The 12,983-nt window shown below is 38.3% G+C and overlaps 1 protein-coding gene across 1 annotated transcript in view; it reads left to right on the top strand.

Annotated features, from left to right (window-relative positions):
- LRP1B (LDL receptor related protein 1B) overlaps window positions 1-12,983 on the top strand; it is a 1,070,902-nt gene that overhangs the window by 802,585 nt on the left and 255,334 nt on the right. The window contains exons 51-53 of the mRNA XM_065413676.1: window positions 1,453-1,572; window positions 3,711-3,839; window positions 4,972-5,094. Of these exons, the coding sequence (XP_065269748.1) occupies window positions 1,453-1,572; window positions 3,711-3,839; window positions 4,972-5,094 (372 nt within the window). The remainder of the gene's footprint in view (window positions 1-1,452; window positions 1,573-3,710; window positions 3,840-4,971; window positions 5,095-12,983) is intronic.

Genomic DNA, 12,983 nt, shown 5'->3' with positions numbered 1-12,983 from the left:
AGGGGACTAAGCTATACAATTATTTAGGCACCTTTATACTGATATGACTGTGTTCATTCTAGAGCCTATGTCAGAATAACTTATTTTTAAAAAGAAAAAAAATCATACCCCTAACCAAAAAAGTTATACTGGTACAAATTTTACATGTAGACCAGGCCTAAGTAATTTCTGTCTCTAATTTCCATGATTCTATAGTATTGCTTTATTGCAGTCCCAGGAAAATTTGATTTATGATCGTAATGAGAATTGGTCTTTTCCCTGCATGTTCTGCAGCTTCACCAATCTAGTCTCATCATTACAGAACTAAATTCTAGCTCAATAGCACAGTCATTAGTTTTCTAGCTGCCTTTCCCTCCAGACTGAAACCTGAAATCTGTGTGCATAGTGTGCTTTTTTTTCTCCACTCATCATGTGGTCAGGAGTTAAACTCTACCCCATGAAAGGTAGAAGGGTCAGACCTAGACACCATTTACCAGGCTTAGCCTGTCAGCAAGCATTTTAGGCTTTCTGTTTTTCATTACTTTAAAAAATATTATGAAACCCATTTGCCTTTTTTTTTTTTTGTCTTGGCTACCTTTTTCCAGTTTACAGCTCTTATCCATTAGGAAACAGTATGGACAATGTTTAATATAATTCAGATGGTAATAAATGACTTTTTTCTATTATTCATCTTGAAATTATTTTTCTATCAGTTAAACAATAATACATTTATTCTTGTGGGAAGGATGGAAAAAAGGAGGCTTGAAGTTTTCTAAATGAAATTCTTAATATGAAACTGGAATTTATTTGATATGCTACTGCAGATTTATTTTGAATTGAAGCAGAGCATTGTTATTTCCCAATGTATTCAAAAAAGTAAACAGTTAGAACAACAGAATGCAAATATAGACCAATTTTCCAGATGAGAAAAAAAACACGGAAGTCTTCTCAAGATGTAATTAAATAGTGCAATACAAAGATGATGGAAATGATTGAAGAATTGGACTACTTGTCTCTGCACTTATTACCATAATTGCAAAGTGGTTTGCTATAGCAAAAACATGTATGTGAAATGCATGAACTATTCTCTTATTTTAAAAGTTCTTACCTTCATCCTATCATAAAATATTTTTAAATTATTCTAATTTAAAAGTTTTGTGGGTCCTTTTATAAGTATTAATGAACATAAATCAGTTGCATCCGAAGAAGTGGGCTGTAGCCCATGAAAGCTTATGCTCTAATAAATTTGTTAGTCTCTAAGGTGCCACAAGTACTCCTGTTCTTTTTTCATAAATCAGTTGGAAACCAACTCAAATCCGGAGTTCTTTTTCCAAAGGAACATAATTATAGCATAGTTACATCTATAGTTACAGCTCTAAAAAGCAAGGAAGAGCTTTTATATTATGCTACTGCATGCAGGAAACTCACTGTTACTGTGAACATAACAAGCATAGTGGCTGATGTCTTCCCTAGATTCTTCTTGTTCATGGAATCAATTTGCTTGCTCAGCACACAAATGTATCTCTAAGCAGTGGACTTGTGATGGTGAAGATGACTGTGGAGATGGCTTAGATGAGAGTGATGCTATTTGTGGTGAGTACTATAATTTTTACTTATTTTATCACATCATATTTTTGGGACTGATCCTGAGACATGCAGAGCAATTGCTTGGAAATTAATGGGAGTGGAGAATGCACAGCACCTCTAGGGTCATGTTCTTTAACCATAAGCTATTAATTGTCTTTATTTCCAGAGCACAGATGATTTTTTTCTGCCTCAGGCAGATACATTTTTGTGACTGGAGTGTGTAATTTGTGAGACTGTCTTCATAAAGTAGATATGGTGAACCAGTTTGGGCAAAATAAGAACCAAACCTTTGCCTGTTCTCCAAATCTGAGCCAACCACCGTAAACAGGCCCCCTGTTCTAAATACCTTTATATTTTGGTGGTCAGTGCCTAACGGCTATTAAAAGTCTATGTGCTGTTTCCTGCTGCTGTTCTCTTTTAATTTCACTAAATACTGGCTTTTCAATATTTAGTCAAACCCCAGCATCTTTCTGAATCTTAGTGTCTTTCTGAAAATCCATAGCTCTTCATATCTTACCTGTTTTGGGGAATCAGATATGTCCCTCGTATTCTAGAGTGCAATTAAGTAGAGAATCCCTCGTGTATGGGACTCAATTGCATCTGCTACCATCACAATTACTAGAAAGAGAGGGATCTGGTGTGATATTTGTTTAACAAGCAAGATTTTCCTCTCTCTTTCTCTCCCCCGCCTCGCCGCCCCCCTGTCCCCCTGACCTCCCTCTGCCCCCACCACAACAGGTTTAGTGGAGGCAGTGTCAAGTGAGAAGGCAGGTACTTCAGACATATCTGCTATGGTACATTGTCAGAACCTAAGAGACTTCATGGCCTGAGGCTCAATAGGCTGCATGCCCACTAAATACACAACTTAAAGTAAAAAATAGGAAAAGCGAAAAAAATGGAGGCCCAAACAAATCAATAAAGCCACCACTCCGTTTTTAAGTTGTTCCGGTGTTACATCTCTTCCTTGTCTATGACTTAGCATTGATCATAGATCCCTTTAGGGATGAAAACTCTATAACAGAATTAGCTGGCATCTCTGAAGATTACTTAAAGATAAAATGCGGTGGAGTGGGAGACAAGGCCCTATTTCATCTTAGGAGTAGGAGACAAATACTTTCCAGATGGAACAGGGCTGTCAGAAAGCATTTGGGTTTCCCAGTTCTCTGAAACATTTGAAGTTTACCTATCTCTAACATAACATAATTTAACTTCAGAAGTGTTTGAAATGCCAGTCTAATAAAAGCAACACGAGTTGTTTTTCATCTTGGTTAAAATAATGAAAATGAATCATAAAATAAATTCCTTGAATTCATTTAACTTTTGTATTAAATGTTCAAAGGCGTGAATGGAAATCTATTTTCTCTTCTTAATATATGCCAATTTGCTATACCTGAGAAGAGACACAATAATGATGGATTACATAAAAGCAATCCCTTAAAAAAGTCTTTAATAAGTACCAAAGGATAAATAAAAATCTGTTCTAGAGGAAAGTCTGTTTTAAAACAAACATGAAAAAGCCAACCTTAAGCAATGAAAAATTATTTTCTTTATGCTGGTAAAAGTTTTATAAAGTGCTAAAGATAAAGAGCTTTCCAGGAAAAAGAAGTACATTAATTGAAACTGTTGGGATTCTTCTTACCTCACATTCACTGTTTAATACTGAGCACTTGGGCCCTGATTTGGGGCCTGATCCTGCATTTGGGGCCTGATCCTGAACTGCCATGGGAGTTGACAGTAATGAGCAGAGCTGAGGGTTGTTAGCACCTCTCAGGATCAGGATCCTTGTCCAATAAATCCAAATACATAGTAGTTGCCTAAAACATCTGTCTATGCTTTCTAAAATTGTCTACTGAATACATTACATGAAGTATAGTAAGATAGCTTGCCTCTTTCATTTACGAAAGAGGTGAATGACAGTGTGAATAGGGTGAAAGTATATAGAAGGAAGGGTAGATATTCAAACCTTTAATTTAGAATACAATCCTAATGTGAGTTTTTAGAGTACTGTACAGAGGAAAAGCTCTTATTTTCATCTTTCTTTTAAAGGAAAAGATAAAAACCTCTCTCCTATAACTATTATTTATAAACCTCACAAAAATTATTTAATTGGGATTTAGCAACACTAATCTGTATCATTTTTTCAGCATCGGTAACCTGTGCTGCAGACACGTTCAGTTGCCTAGGTTCCCATGCCTGTGTCCCTCAACATTGGCTTTGTGATGGTGAAAGGGACTGTCCTAATGGAAGTGATGAACTATCTACAGCAGGCTGTGGTATGGGGTTTTTGTGCTTAAATTTATACATTTAAAACTATATTCTGACTTTTTTCTCTTTTCATGGTACTTGTTTGTGTCTTTTATTTCCTGCTGTGGGCCTTCTACCCATTACCAGATGGAGTATTTGGCTGCATGGTGCAACATATGAAATACTGTAAACCATCAGTGGGTAGAGATTGGTCAGTCATAGACTGGGCCAGATCCTCAGCTTAATTAAATCAGCATAGCTCCATTGACTTCAGTGAAGATATACTGATTGACACTAACTTAGGATCTAGTCCACTATATGTGGCGCATTGTATATGTTTCAAATATAAGTATTTGTTCCTTTTTTTCACCACATTAGACAGTAGTGGAAGCTTTATTATTGATTATGCATTTTACATGCTTTTAGCAAGAAAAAAGTATATTTTTGAATTCACAAAAATTAGCTGTTTTCATAGAGGAGTAAGAGACAATTGTATCTATAATTTAGTCATGTTAATTATTCTCATCTCTACTTCTGGTACTTTATAATCTGCTGCTTCCCCATCTTTTGTTCTTGGTATCGACTTTCTTGTATGTAGGTATATGGGTTATAATCCGATTAAGGATGTCGGGGGTTTGGTCCCACCAGTAATTTAGGTGGGTTTGTATTTTATCTGTATTTGCTTAACTAAACTATTTTATAAGTTTGAAAATGTTCTCTTAGTTGACTATATATCCATTATTGCATGAGGTCTGGGGTGGGTTATTCTCCAGAGAGTTACAGAGACATTTACAGAGCTGTCATTCAGAAGTAGTGTAACCAGGAGGAGTTCTTTGCAGAACATTGTTCCCCCAATGAGGCAGTGCTGGGTGTTACCAAGTGCCCCCGCCCCATTGTTGTTTTTTCTTGTTTTGATTATTTTTTTAAGTACATTCAAATCTTTGAATCAACTTTTGTATTCCTTATTTTGGGGGCAAGTAGCACCTTCTGGTATCGTATGCTACTTGGTGTATGCCTGACAACATGCATGATTATTTGTTCCGAATCAGTCATTGAGCACTAGTTAATTTACTTCACTTGTTTTTCTAATAAGTAAAGTATCTGTAGGTCCTGTTGTTCTGTGTGTTCCTGATTTTTTCTTATGTGCTGTTTTTTCATTAGCTCCTAATAACACTTGTGATGAGAACTCTTTCACATGCCGTAATAAAGTCTGCATTCCCAAGCAGTTTGTATGCGATCACGATGACGACTGTGGAGATGGATCTGATGAGTCATTGGAATGTGGCAAGTATAATTTAAAAAACAGTTAACAATGAGAAAAATCTCAGTCTGAATAATAGGATAGAAATTTTTAAAAACCTATAGGGAATGAAGACAAGAATGTTTAGAAGATTTAATATTCTAATTTACTGTTGAATGAGATAATTGTTTACTTTCTAAATTTGTTTTAATATTTGTTTGTAATCTAATGCTGTTCCTGCTGAGCACAATTTTGTACATACTTATTTGGGCTAAATCTATATGAATTTATAGCTGATTCTTTTTAAAAAATAAGAGTTAATAATAGAGTTAATATATAAAGTAAATACATTATCAGTAATCTATATATGTTCATACTGCCAGACTGTGCCATAGTAAGCAGTAAAACTTCTTTGTTGCTGTTTTATATTATATACATACTGTATCTGACTGCCTGACCTCGCCATTCTGCATCAAGAAGTTCTTGGTACAGGAGAGAATCTGGCATACAGCCCCTGTTCAAAACTATGCCAGTGTGTTTATCTGCAATAGTCTTAGGCTTAATTTTCAGTATGTTGTGTACACGTATATCTGCATCCACCGCATATGTATGCAGAACTCAGGAATTTCTGAGCGCATAGTTAATGTGCATGCAAAATATACATAGATATGTGTGCACAAAATGTCCAAACCCAATCTATTGATAATCTGGACCAGTATGTACCAAGTGCCCCCGCCCCATTGGTGTTTTTTCTTGTTTTGATTATTTTTTTAAGTACATTCAAATCTTTGAATCAACTTTTGTATTCCTTATTTTGGGGGCAAGTAGCACCTTCTGGTATCGTATGCTACTTGATGTATGCCTGACAACGTGCATGATTATTTGTTCCGAATCAGTCATTGAGCACTAGTTAATTTACTTCACTTGTTTTTCTAAAATCTAAAATGCCTTGTGTGTGAATGTGAGCATGGATGCGCGTGTGCACACACACATTCACAGTTAGAGATGATCCATGTATGGCTTCTAAAATATGAGGTTGCTATCTATATTAGGCATTGCTAAAGTCCCTATCATCTATGGCTTGTACATGGGTAACTGAAATATATATGAACATCAAGGGATTTTAAGAGTGAAGCATATGTGATTTTTTATGTTAGCAGAAGCCTTATGTATGCTTATCATGATTTCCTTATGTTGTAGTGTTAAATCTATTATACGATTAAGCATTGTGGGAAGGTAATGTGACAATAGTGTTCCAGATAAACACTTATTTTTCTCTTTGTTCCTCCAGTGCAGTCCAATCATTTGGAAGTACTTTCTCCCTGCCATTAGATGGAAATAGAGCATTTGAATCTGTACATAAGGGCCTTGCCCTTTCAGAATCCTCAGGTGTTTCTGTATCCTGCAAGTGAAACAGCTACTAAGCTGGTTAATTTGTCCTAGGAACCAGAAGAATTCATCCACATCACCAGGACTAAATGGGCATATGAGAAAAGTTGCCCACTCCCAAATGCACCTTACCACTCATTGTAAGAGGCAGCACGAGAGCTACTCCCTTGGTGAAACGGGGAGGAAGGGGGCAACCAAATCAGCCCTGCTCCTGCCACAGTAAGCTCAAGCACCTCAATACCACAGACAGCAGCCGTAATAGAATGACAGCCAGCGTGCCTACTTTATCATCCCTTGACTCCAGCTCCTCCTCCTCTGTGGTGGGTCCCATGACATCTCGGAGGGAACACTGTGTGGACTTCCTTTACTGTCAGCAGTGTTCATATGCCACAAACTTTTGTGGGAAGTATTTGTACCATCACAGGGGGCATTTCCCTTCCTTTGTAGAACCTATTCCCAACATCACAGGTATCACGTGGTCCTCTTCCTAGACACATGATTGTTCTTTATCCATGCCCTGCAAATTATAGAAGAGCAGCATCTGAGCTGGAAATTTTCAAATTCCTTGACTCTGCCTATCAGTCTTATAGGGCAAGGTGTCACAGTTGATACAAGAGAAGACTACTCTCTCTGCTTAGAGGAACTCAGAATCCCTGACCAAATCAATAATCGTGATGGTCTTCCAATGCTAGAGCAGTTTGGGGCATAAATTAAGAAAGGTGGAATGTCACACCAACCAAGGTTTGCTTGGGGACAACCTTCACAATCTGAAGAGATGATTCACAAACTTCAGAACTAGGTTCAATTTCTTCTTGAGGCCTATTATTAATATTTATTTATTCTAGTGCTTATATAGCATCAGAGATGTGCATGGGTGCTTTACAGTACAGACCCATATGGACTGGCTGCCTCAAAGGACTTACATGGTAAGATGAGAACAATAGGAGAAGATGATAATAAAGACAGGGGCAACAATGAGGATTCCCATCTAATCTTACAATGGAGCTGTCTTCAAGCTTTTAAATTACTATTATTTATCAAGTGCCAACATGTTTATGATAGAAACAGGTAAAGGTATAGGGGCAGATTCTTTCGCCCAGTTCCAGCCCATGTAGTGCAAAGGGACCTGGAATCTGGCTGTAGCCGACATTTCAGGAATTCCACTAAAGGCAGCAAAGTGCTTAGAGTACTGTTGTTTATATATTTAGTAAAGATTTATTTCTTTAAAGATACCATCATCGTAGGATTCTTACTCACAAAGGTCTCATGTTTTTTAGCTCTCTGAGGCACCTGTAAGTCATCCTAGGTGTTCAACCAGTTGAGCATGCTCCAACTATATGCACTCCCGTGTCCGTGAAAATTCTAGATCCTGTCTGAGCACAATCAGAGAATAGCTCCCAGAAGCCAGTGCCCAGTCTAAATGTTTTTTAGACAGATGACAGATATACTCTATCTATTGTTCTGGTTTCCAGCCAGTTCATAATAAAGATTTTGTTTTGTGTTTACTCCATTATTCAACCATTTGGCTTCTGTGTTCCCAAAATGTTTTCAGCATTTCACTTCTTTTCTTATTTCTGAAGGAGCATCTTGCTTGAAGGCATTATTTCAATCCAGGAGAACTTTAAAAGCTTTCTGTGCACTTGACATGAATTTATATATTATATATATATATTTTTATTCCAATTCTATCTGCCATCCAGATTGGCATAGTAAACCAGTCCTGATATATTTTATGAAGCTTTGGCACATTGAAGATGTTCCGTGGTACTTCAAGGCTGTATTAAGGTATGACTTGAGAAGTCATTCTATGCAACACTTTAGAATTACTTATTGCCACCACTTTGAGGTTCAAAGAGCTGCTGATACTCTAAGTTTATTTTGCATTGGATGCTCTGAGGAGCTACGTAAGCTGTACAAAAATATATTCAAGATTACCAGTGGACACATGTTTTAAAGCTGTGCCTACAGATGTTTTGAAATAATGGCAATGGCCACTTTAGAAACTCATGATGCACTCTGTGTCCTATAAATCTAATGGAGAAGAAAATCTAGGTGCCAATACACTAAAAATATGGGTGCTCATGCACCAGTATGTGTGGGTGCCACAACCATGGCAATGATAGTTACTAGCCCCAGTGTGCCGGACAGACTGGGTTTTGACAATAAGTTGTGCTGATTCACTGGAGAGGCTTAGCACCACAGGTGCAGCGCCAATGATCAGACGAATCAATATACCAAATAGGCTCAACATTAATTGTCATTAAAAGTCAGGAGGGAATGGTGCTAGTGTTATAGATATGCTCAGCACTATTGCACTGAGAAGGCACCATGCCAGCAGAGTCCAGGTCCAGAACAACTTGTCACTGTATCTTGGGAGCCTTATACTTCAGGAGTGTCATATCTTTCAGTGATTTGGCCCTGTATGTAGGGTGCTTTCCACGAGCATCCCTAGTTTATGGGACATGGAGAGCCAGTGGTGAACAATGCTGCCTGGCATCTAAAAGAGAATTTGCACACTGGTGCAGTCTACTCCGTGACATAGGTCTGAACCAATTTTTTTTATGAGCAGTCCATAGCTAGTAGAGGCAAAGCTTCTAAACAAATGGAGGATGCCAGCTTAGATGCAGGCAAACACTATAGTAGTGAAACACAGAGACTCCTAATCCTCAAAATACCTGAAGCTAATGACATTTTTGCACAATATATGTATAGGTTAAAATGACCTTTTATTATCTGTTACCTACTTTGGACAATTTAAAACTTTAACCCAGGTAGTTTAACACAAAACGGTTGATTTTCATCATGAAGTTGCACTGTGTTTGCAACATCCGCCATCAGTTCATTCCAATAGCTGTTCCTCTGCCAAGGAAAAACAATGTCTTGCCAAACTCCTTAAGCAATACAAGTACTAAATTGTGGACTCGATCCCAAAAGGGGGGAAAGCCCTAGGTCTTTGTCACCAGAGAGAGAGAGAAGAATGCCAGATATAACAGAATAGTCTAGAGGCAGTGCAGCATCACTCACAGATGCTTTACTTTTGGATTTCGGGTCAGGAAATCCTCTATTTTCTATTTCCTCCCCCCAGTTCTATTGATCCAGAAGAGTATTATGAAAGTCAGACAGGATGGAGTTTAGATATTGATAACAGCTCTGGCCTGGGCTCAGTAGTTTTAGTTCTCCTGCTGGAAATGACTTTGGGCCTTTAAGTCTTCTGAAACTGCCAGATCTTTTGGCGCAGGTTCAGGACAAGATTTTTATACTAGTTCTGAATTCTCTGACAGCTTGGCTTCTGGATGTCTGGAAACATTAGATCTACAGTGGTTTACTGTAGTTTAAAATATCCAGTTGGAAAACCTGAAGCTTATGACCAGAGAAACATACTTAATGAGGTGGAAAACTTTCTCTGTCTGGGAAGATCAAAAGGGGGAAGATCTGAAACATCCCTTGAGCCCTATTTTATTTGGATGCAACTGCAACAATAAAAAATATTGTTTCAAGCTGTCAGGATCCACTTGGCTATCTCAGTTTTCCACCCTCAGACATATGAGTTGACCTTTTTTTCACTCACCAGACAGTAATCAAATTTCTGAAAGGCTAGTTTCACGTTTTCCTTCCATTGTTTTGAAATGCGACCACTATGGGATTTGAATTTTGTCCACGGGAAGCTACAGTGTCTTATAAGTCTTTGCCAGACTGCTCTCTCTGCATTTCTCAGTTAAAATGGCACTCCTAAAAGCAATAACATCAACCCAGATGTTCACCAACCTGAGGGCTGAATCTCCTTATACCATGTTTAGGGCTGCAAGTTTGTTATGATATTATGACCTCTGTGACTTCAAATTTGAGGGAAAGGACACTGACCACCTGCAGCACTGCTCTCTGCCCAGCAATGCAACCATAGTAACGGCCAAATAAGGAGGGGCAACTGAGGGTGGAGGGCTGGAGAGTGAATCCGTCCCACCCTCACTCCGCAGCAATGTCACCTGTCCTGAAGGGTTGGTCCTGGATCTCCACTCTGGTGTTGCAACCCGGGTGTAAGGAGTCACAGTGACTCTCAGGTTTGGCCCGACCAATCCTCAGTGATGACGAAAGTCTGGGCCAAACCTGAATGGCATTGCAACCCTGTGCACCAGCCAGCAAATGCCAATCACTCAAATTTGGTCACACAAAAAGTGTCTCAATATGATTTATACCGTGGCTTTACACACCATTTCCCCCTAAACCCGTGACTTTTACTAAATTTACCATGACTGCTCTGTACTTTTTTATTTTTAAAAATGCTGTGACAAATCTGCAGCCCTCACCGTCTTCCATGGGGATAAAATGTCTAGTACATCTTGTCTAGAATGATCTGTGATTTCCATCTGAATAAGTTCATTAACCAGCCTGCAATTTTCTTAATTACTCCCAACAGGGAAGGTCAGGATCCATATTGTAGACATCTAGAGGTCTTAAATTATTATCTATATAGGATCAAGCCTAATTGCAGGTTCCCCAGACTTTTAATGACACATGGGTCAATCCAACTCAGCTAAATAACCATGATTGTTAATTACTTGACATCCACCCACAGATATCCAAACACTCTTACTTAGCCCTAATGCAGTTTCCACGGCATGCCTTTGCACAGAGTCCATCACTGATATATGCAAAGCTGCTTCCTTAAACTCTGTATACAATTTTATGTAGCATTACTCCCTCAAGTTGTCCTCTAATCTGATTATCAATTCAGGAGAAAAAACTTTAAGTCACTTTAAACTACTCCGCCTCAGACCCCTCTCCTTGAGGGTTACTTCTGCTTTTTAATCTCCAAAGAGTAGATATCCAAATGAGCAATTCTCAAAGGGAGAAAAAAAAAGATTGCTTACTGTAGTAACTATAGTTCTTCCTGAATTATTGTTGATATGGGTCCACACTCCGAGACCACCTTCCCTTCCTCTCTGGAATTTGTCAGAGAGGAGTTTCTTAGTTAAAGGAAATGAAGGATAATTATGGTCTACTCCTCCTTTTGTGCCTTTACAATCTTATTCAAGCAAAGGGAGAGTAAGTGGCCAGAATGGACACTGTTTTAAAGCTGATTCCAAGTTTGCATGTCCAGTGTGCATTGGTTTCAAGTGTAGGAACCGTGGCAAGTTAACATTTTTTCCCTAGAGCTCCCATCTATATTGCTCCAGTACTACACACTAGGGCACATCAAATTGCCATGCTGGGAACAATGAGACTGTATTTAGGAGCTCATATTATATAATAAGGTTCAGTGCTGACAGGCACAGCCTCATAACACACGTTGGGACTCACTGGCAACTAGTGCTCACACCACTCCAAATGAGATGTATTAGCAGGAGTGTTGTAAGCAAGACACAAGAAGTAATTCTTTGGCTCTACTCCACGCTGATTAGGTCTCAGCTGGAGTATTGTGTCCAGTTCTGGGCATCACACCTTGGGAAAGATATGGACAAACTGGTGAAAGTCTAAAGGATAGCAACAACAATGATTAAAGGTTTAGACTGGAGAAGAGAAGACTGATGTGGGACAGGATAACAGCCTTTAATTATGTAAAGGGTTATATAAATTGTTCTCCTAACCACTGACAACAGAACAAGAATGGGCTTAAATTGCAGCAAAGGAGATTTAGATTAGACATTGGGAAAAACTTCCTAACTGTAAGGGGAGTTATGCACTGGAACAAATTATCTAGTGAGGTTGTGGAATCTCCAGCATTTGGAGGTTTATAAGAACAGGTTAGACAAATATCTGTCAAAGATGATCTAGATAATATGTAGTCCTGCTTCCCTGCAAGGAACTGGACTAGATGACTATCAAGGTGCATTGCATGCGTACATTTCTATGATTTCTATGATGTATTGTAACAGTATCAACTAGCCATGGCAGACAGTATAGCTAGAGCAGGTCAGCCTCTGCCTGCCAGGCCAACTAAGGTACCCAGCAACAAAGAACTTCTTGATCTAGAACCCAGTTTACCATGAAAACCCATCTCAATGTATTGCTTATATCCTGCCTGTTGGCATTAAAAATCTAAGATGAAACTTATTCAGAAAAGGTAATGTTGCAGTCAAGGCACTTCACCCACTTTAGAATCAGGGGGAAAAAATCTTTTCTTCTTGGTGTACCTCAAGGCCAAGATAGTAGAAATCCTGATTGTTTCCTGAGTTTGTTTAGATAAGAGTCTATATTTCACTGAAGCTGCAATTTGAACAATTTGCTGCATTTATAGTTAGAGTCTATCATTTCTGGTTAGGTGATATTCAGATATGGTGGAAGTCTTCAAGGCAATTACCAAAATTAGGTCAATGCTCAGATGATCTAGTCCTCTTTTGCATCTGAATTTGGGTTTGAATTCTCTTAATATTTTTACTATTCTATTAGTCTTTGATAACTGTTTCAATATGAATTCTGTTCCATTTTATAATCCTAAATTATTCTTTCAAGGCTTATTCTTAGTGATTATTTATTTGTCCATAAGAATATGGGAATTTCAGACTCTCTGTTGAGATGAGATGTCTCCAGGAGAGTATGCAGAGAA

This window comes from Emys orbicularis, chromosome 11 (assembly GCF_028017835.1).
Source record: "Emys orbicularis isolate rEmyOrb1 chromosome 11, rEmyOrb1.hap1, whole genome shotgun sequence".
Classification (NCBI taxonomy): Eukaryota; Metazoa; Chordata; order Testudines; family Emydidae; genus Emys; species Emys orbicularis.
The sequence above is the reverse complement of the archived record's forward strand: the minus strand, read 5'-3'. Positions and strand labels throughout refer to the sequence as shown.